Source organism: Haliotis cracherodii, unplaced genomic scaffold (genome assembly GCF_022045235.1).
Source record: "Haliotis cracherodii isolate W230 unplaced genomic scaffold, xgHalCrac1.p SCAF_21, whole genome shotgun sequence".
NCBI classification, from domain to species: Eukaryota; Metazoa; Mollusca; class Gastropoda; order Lepetellida; family Haliotidae; genus Haliotis; species Haliotis cracherodii.
In genome coordinates, this window is record NW_027266277.1 from 12985717 (window position 1) to 12993031 (window position 7315).

At 40.9% G+C, this 7315-nt stretch overlaps 1 protein-coding gene across 3 annotated transcripts; it reads left to right on the plus strand.

Moving 5' to 3' along the window:
• Window positions 1-1515: 1515 nt before the first annotated feature.
• On the plus strand, window positions 1516-6764 carry LOC139470828 (COUP transcription factor 2-like). 3 transcript variants are annotated; one of them, XM_071253137.1, is made up of 3 exons: window positions 1516-1842; window positions 2921-3807; window positions 5365-6764. In XM_071253137.1, the coding sequence occupies exons 2-3, from the start codon at window positions 2937-2939 to the stop codon at window positions 5604-5606; spliced, it is 1113 nt and encodes a 370-aa protein (XP_071109238.1). In that variant the 5' UTR covers window positions 1516-1842; window positions 2921-2936; the 3' UTR covers window positions 5607-6764. The 3 variants fall into 3 exon arrangements, with proteins under 3 accessions (XP_071109238.1, XP_071109239.1, XP_071109237.1); XM_071253138.1 differs by lacking the exon at window positions 1516-1842 and adding an exon at window positions 2627-2731; XM_071253136.1 differs by lacking the exon at window positions 1516-1842 and adding an exon at window positions 2634-2766.
• The last annotated feature ends 551 nt before the right edge of the window (window positions 6765-7315 follow it).

Consider the following 7315-nt stretch of genomic DNA (forward strand, 5'->3'; position numbering starts at 1 on the left):
GTAATTATATAAGTCCGACACTGGCTTGACTGTAGAATATGTCAAGTTGAAATATTAGTCAATTGACAAATAGTGAGTGAGTATGGTTTTACGCCGCTTTTACCAATATTCCAGCAATATCACGGCGGGGGACACCAGAAATGGGCTTCACACATTGTACCCATGTCGGGAATCGAACCCAGGTCTTCGGCGTGACGAGCGGACGCTTTAACCACTAGGCTACCCGACCGCCCCCAATTGACAAATAAAAACACACCTAATGTTGATTATTTTCAATATAATGATTACAAAATATAGCTATCAGTGATCCAGTTGTGAATTTTCAACTGTATATACATCTATGCATCGTCTCTGTATGTTACACAAACGCCCTCACCGTTTTTTTTTATTTATGATATTGAAATTTTTCATACGTGTGGTACACGCTACTGTATACAGACTCTGCATATTCTACTACTGTATATTCAGACATTCACCCAAATTGATTTTGTCCGCACCAATTCCGACGAAATAAGTCACCACCACCACAACCACCTATAATCAAAATATATGTAAATAAGACGCGATTGTATTATCGATTGTATCCCTGGTAACATTTTAAATTTTATAAGCAGGGTGGTACTGTCGTGATGTATAAAGATATGAAATAAAGGGAAGTAACTCTTGAAACCTTGGCCCTCGTCTGTGTCATTCACATGTCAGAAATTGCCATCTCAATGGCACATTTGCAAATATGTATTCATCCTTTAAAACGATCTTATGATAAAATCTGTTAGAAATAACATTATGTATGTTTATTTCATTTTACTGACAAAAAACATACATTAACACCCAATAGTAAATAACCCTTTGTTTAGTACGATTTAGAACAAATTCACTCTCGGAGGAGTTCTCTCCCCTTGACTGTGGCTTCGCCAGACTCGCCAGGTGTCGCCCTAACTGGTTCCCGTCGAGCGGCATACAGCCATAGAGGTCATTGACTGGGAGTTTGTGTTCTGTGTGGCCCCGATAGGTCATTGTTCGAGTTTACAACAAAGGGCATATTTTTTCAGATAAATTAATACAAAACACCACCATCATTTAATATTAAAGAAGTAAGTCTAACACAAAGTTTCCTTTGTTCGATCAGGAAGCTGTGCCTATATTTAAACCTACTGGAATGTGTCTATTGATATTTTACTGGGTCATACAGACACTTTATATCACATACTTCATAGTAACTTGCTTTAAAATTGTGGTGACATTATCAGTGTATTAAAGTAACAAAATGTGGATATTCCTCGAAAATGACCAACATCTAGTCAGAAATTTCTCTCGGGCGAGATGGTAAATGGGTCACTTCCACACGTGTGTTTGTTTGACAATCCAAGGCCACTGACGTCACGAGCTATATATAGCAAGCTCCGCCCTAACTCTATGCTTTCCCAATGGCTGACAATTTCATTGACCCATATTTCGGGGTAAAAACACTGACGCATTTAATAAAACCAGACCACATGAAGTGAATTTCTTCACAGAATCTGAATCGTTGGTAAGCAGTACAATCTCCTGTCTTCTTGTTTGCTGGTAACGGCGATTTCGTAGCGACACAGGGCAGAACTGACCCGCTTGAAGGAAGTAAAAAAGTCAAGGTCGAATCATTATACGTAACAGCGAGGAGGGCGATTGTACTTTGCATACATATTTCTACGCACGGCTTTCTGAGTACAGCGACGGGGGCACTCACAAGAGCTTTGTCTGTCGTCGGCTGAGCACGGTGTGTGGACGCGCTGGCAATAAGCTTATCACTGTGTTACCACTCTTGGACTTGGGACACGGATCTACCGGACCATATTTCTATTGGTATGTTGAATTTGATTTTATTGGAATTATTTTTTTTATATTTTTGTGAAATTTGATTTGATATATTTTCGTTGATTCTTTGTCCTAGTTATGGATATATGACTCAACTTTGTATTTACATGTACGTGCCACACCCGGTCTTTGTGCGATTCTTGTAATTTCTTCTCCGTTTCTAGTTTATTCTTTTGTGATTTTTTTCGAGTTATTTTCACTTTCATATCGTACATTTTGTCTTCTTAAGAAATAAAGTTGAAATTGAATCTATCTTATTTTTTTAAGTCATCCTGTCAGACAAAGTTACAATATGAGTTTTTCATCTTTCTTTTAAAAAAAATTAGAGTCCAATATTCAAAATTTCAAAAATTTCAAAATTTATATTTTTTTGTTTATTTGAATATTATATCTTAATATGACCTTTAAAAGTATGTACTTAAAAAATATATATTCAAATTCAAATGTGTAGTTATCAGAGACATGTGAAAAGTATTAAAATATGTAAAAATGTATTCAAACAAATTTCAGAACTGTTTAATGGTTTCATTATCACACACTCGAAAAGTACATTTCCATTAATTATTCCTGTCGAGCAACAAGTTAACAAAAGAGCAGGCGAATGTCGTTAAGCGTTAGGGCGAGTCGGAAACATGCACACACGAATGTCGTTGTTGATAGAGGTTGCCAGTCGATTCACACAGTCGTGACGTAATGTGTACTCTCGAGGCTCGTGCGCTTTCGGCCAGTCAGTCAGTGCGAGAGAGGTCGTCCGCTGCGGCTATATATAACCGCCTCTATCAACAACAACAAACAGTTGAAGCATTCCTTTCTCCAGAGCGGACCTACATTGCGAGCGCGCTCTGCCTCACTATAGAGATACAGCATACTGACTTAGGTGAATAGGAGATTCGTGGATACTTGTGCTTATAGGTATAACATTGCAACTGGTGTTAGCAATTATTTTTTATTCCTCATTTTGATTTTATTTAAATGTTTAATTTTTTTAACGTTTTAAAATTTGACATTTTTTTTTTATTACTTGATTTGAATTATACATTGGTATTAATTTTTCGTTTATTTTCAGATCTGATTTTAAAACCATGGAGGTTTTATACCAACCGGAGCCACTGTACCCTCACCAGACGTCGATGATTCATCACCAGGGGCACATGCAGAGATTGTACGTGTCTCCCAAAGACATATACACTTGCTACTCTTACGATGCGTCTCCCTCAAGAACCCCGACCCCCGAGCAGCCCGCGAAGTCCTACAGTCCCCCTGTCCCCACCCAGGGGAGGACACTTCAGTCTGTTCTCATGGGGGAGGTGCCAGCTGCTTATTCTCATCTCACAAGCCAAAGGTGCTCCTCAGCTAACGTAATGAGCGAAGGACAGCTCCAGACGGAGCCCATGGATCTATCCTGTAAGAGGAGTCCCATCCCACACACGGACTATTCGTCTGATGATTCTCAAAGCAGTTCACAGGGAGAGTTTTCTCTGCTGAGGAACTTGTTGAGTGTTGGCAAATCTTCCCAAGAACCAGTCCCCAGGAACTGTGAATCCCCATGTGACTATTATTCTCGTCAGCCTGTATCAGGATCCACAAGAGTCACACTAGCAAAGAAAAACATGTTTCCCGTGTGTTCTAGGGTGTCGGACTGGCTCCTCAAAGTTGTCAACTTTGCCAAATCTATTCCCGAATTTCTCAACCTCTCCCACAATGACAAAGTTACACTCATTCTTAATTCCTGGAGTCGTCTGCTTCTTTTGTACATGGCTGAGAGCAACTTCCAGTTTGCCGTCACTCCCATCATCAACATGAACGACGTTGACCTCGCCGACAGTCCGGCATCGGATGAACCCACCATGAAAGCTGTTGAAGGAATTCAAACCTTCATCCGGAAGTGCCAACACATGACGGTTGAAGGAAAGGAGTACGCTTTCCTCAGAATGCTTGTGCTGTTTAATGCAGGTAGGTTAACGCCTGGTTATTCCATCTGTTTAATTTCCTTGAAGTGTTTCAGAGAGGAAAGTTTATTTGAGGAACGCCTGTTCCTTCCTAGTAGCAATATGATATAAATGCACAGGATTACATTATGCAAGTGATCTAATCACAAGTTACCATTTCCTTGTAAGTTTAAGAACATTTTCATAAATTAGTATCGCTTAAGTAAATTCCATGTGAACGGACAGAAAACGAGGGTGGGAAGGGGTTTTCCTTAAGTACTTAACGACAGATGTCCACGCGCTTTGGACAAAGCAATCCTTAGCCTAGTTAGGTGAAAGGCCAAAGCTGTTGACCGTTGACCGCATTAGCTGAGGTTTCCGCTGTGGTCAGTTGGGACGGACAAAGGCGGTAGGGTTCATTGGCCAGGTCTTGCCGCGGACTCAGATGACCGCAGCTCGTGCAAAGGTCACGCGCGAGGTGACCTCTCCGAAGCGGGAAGTGGGTTACGATTCGGTGTATCTCGGTCAGGCGCAAGCCTCGCCGTCTGCTGATGGTGGGGCTGATCGATCAGGGGAAAGGAGAGCGGATCGCAGCACATTTGAGCTACGGTGGTCGCTAGGTGATCAATAGTCACTTGTTGGGATCTTAAATGTATTTTTGGCCTGGGCTATGGATTGGATAGTCAAGCCCGAACTCATTAATACCCGCGCAGTATTTTAAGGACAACGCGCTCAATAAAGAGACTACCAGCAGTAAATCTCCCGGAAGAGCAAATCCTGTTCGCAGGAATTTTCACTCACTGAGATTAATAAGCCTATTATGTCGAATAAAAACCTCAGTATTTCCGTCTTTAAAGGCATTAAGCTCATGACCTAGATTGCCATCTCCGCAGTCTTCACTTCCGAGTAAACAAAGTTTGCTTGCCTGGATGTGTGTTGACTGGTTCTCTGCGGCCGGCTATTTTTGGCAACTCGGCACAGGGGTGTTGATCTACACGCGCTGCTCCAAAGCTTTGCTCGAACGTCTAGCAAGAGTAAATATCCTGGCAGCTTCAAAATCCAATCCATAGAAAGGGCTATATCACCGTTCCTCGCTAAGTTTCATTCGTTTTTTGGTATTGCACTCGTTAAAATATAGATGATTCACATCTTCGTACCCAAAATGAACATCCCCAACTGAGACCTGCGTGGGAACGTGACTGATAGAACTTATTATTAGCCAGACTCTGTAAGGACGGGTTTTACGAGGAGAGTTAGTATCGGAGTACTATAGTCACGTTTACTAGGTCACGGATGAATTATGAATGAACCGCGTTTCACACACGAGATAGCATTGATTGTCGGATGGGCATCTATCGGCTAGATGTAAACGGCCCTGATGAACTGGAGGCGCTTCTACGTGCTAATAGTTTTGTCAGTTTTGTAGTTCAATGTCAGTCGTTAACGTGTATCAGGGGAGAGATATTGGGGAGAAATAGGACTGGAATTCATATTAATGTATCTGTTCTCATTTTTCGATAATAATACGATTGAATTTGTTTTGAAATTCAAAACATTTCTGACCATCTCCTTTATTTTCTAGGATATATTGGACTTGACCGATCTGACGTTGTGGACCAGTTGAATCTGACAGTTCAACAGATGCTGCAGCAGCACGTGCGAGTCACGCGACCTGATGACGTCATGCACTACTCTCGTCTCTTGTTGTGTCTGCCATCCCTCTATGGACAGAATAGCAAAATGATTGAAAATCTTTTTTGCCGTCACATTACGCAAAAAATGGACATGGAAGTTTTATTGAAAGAGATGCTGCAGACCATCTAAAGGGAGATAAACGCTGTGAACTCAAAAGTGATGATGTCATCGTAATTTATACTTCATTATGAGTACATTCCCTGTCACGTGATATTTGGTCACGTGAGAGACTGCTTCGAAAGCAAACTGTCCATCCATTTCATAATTTATTATTTTTCACTCAAATGCAGCATTTTAGGACCACGTGCAATTTCATTTGCATCTCTGATACTATGTACATGAGCTGGTTGACAGCTGAGAACTGCGAGTATCTCACTGGATGAAAAATGTATTGGATTCGCCATTCGCATCAACTTGCCATATATTTGACTGAAAGATCGTTGCGTGCGAGTGGTGAAACTTTGTGAAACGAAGTGAGACATGTCAATTTCATTCTTTATGGGAGAGAATGTAGCGAGACGATGTGTGTAATTTATTTATATCCAATGTTAGAGCTCTAGATTAGTAATAAGTTTATTATGTGAATGAGTGAATGTGGCGATTGATCTGGCCGAACAAGTCAAGTGCTGTACTGCTAAACGCTGACACTTCCTCGTCATTTTTTATTAGTAGTCTCCCTTGTGTGAGGCTGTTCGTTCAAGACCAGCTTATGTATCACATGACACATGAAACGTTTATTTCCCCCTAATCCATCTCACCGCAGGAACGATGGTGACGTCATGCTCACTGTGCTGCGCGCGCATCACCCCCACGATCCCAAATCATATGCACTCATTTCATGATTTTATGCATACATTTTTCTTATGCAGTGTGACGTATGCCCTGTGTGTGTCTGATGTTAAAGCGTATCTTGTAACAAAACTTAATAGTTATATTTTCATACTCGAAATTCATATTTTGCATAATAAGATGTGACAGTTCCAACGAGTTTGAAAGTTAAAGGATCCTTGTTAAGAGCTATTCTTTGTGGAAGCCAGTCAACAATTTCAACTATTTCATAATTTTGCCAACCATACATGAGGGTCAGTGTACTGTATTTTACCTATAGGAATAGGGCAAGGTTGCGCTCTTGGTCCGTATGATTTAATGTAAGATGCGTGAATGTGATGAGTGGTGACTGCTATGATGGTATGTTTGACTCGGTAGTTCAGCATATACATGTATTTACTTTAGTTGTGAATGTAGACTTAATTTATTAAAAAATAAATTATTTTTGAAGAGACAAAATGTGTTTGTTTTGAGATTGTTCATCTAGATGACGAATACCTTGTTTCCAATGACACCGTTTGGTGAATTAGGCCATGGAAAAGAAAGGGATATTAGATTCAGCTACCCAGGACCTGGCTTGACAATCGGAATCCGGTTAACGAACGTAGCATCTGGATATATGACGCAGGTTTTGCTGGAATGTTAACCCATTTTCACAACTCCGGGTCTCGAGGGTAGTAAAAGGATGTACTGCAATCCTAAGGACATGAACTTTGTATATGATTGGCTTAGAAGTTGAGCAGTAGCACCCATTAATACATCCTCAACAAGACTAAGTCCAGTCCATGATGCATATCAGGTCCACACTGCACACTTTAAGGTACAAAGTGAACAAGATCGGTGACTTGGTCGATTTCGTGTCATCGTTACACGACGGTGTTGATCGTTGCGCACATTATTAATCTCTGGTGTGTTTGGTCCAGACACGACTATTTTCAGTCAGTCGAATATCAGGAATATTGACAAATGCGACGTTAAACAGGCACTGATAGTGCGGATATGAGCAGGCA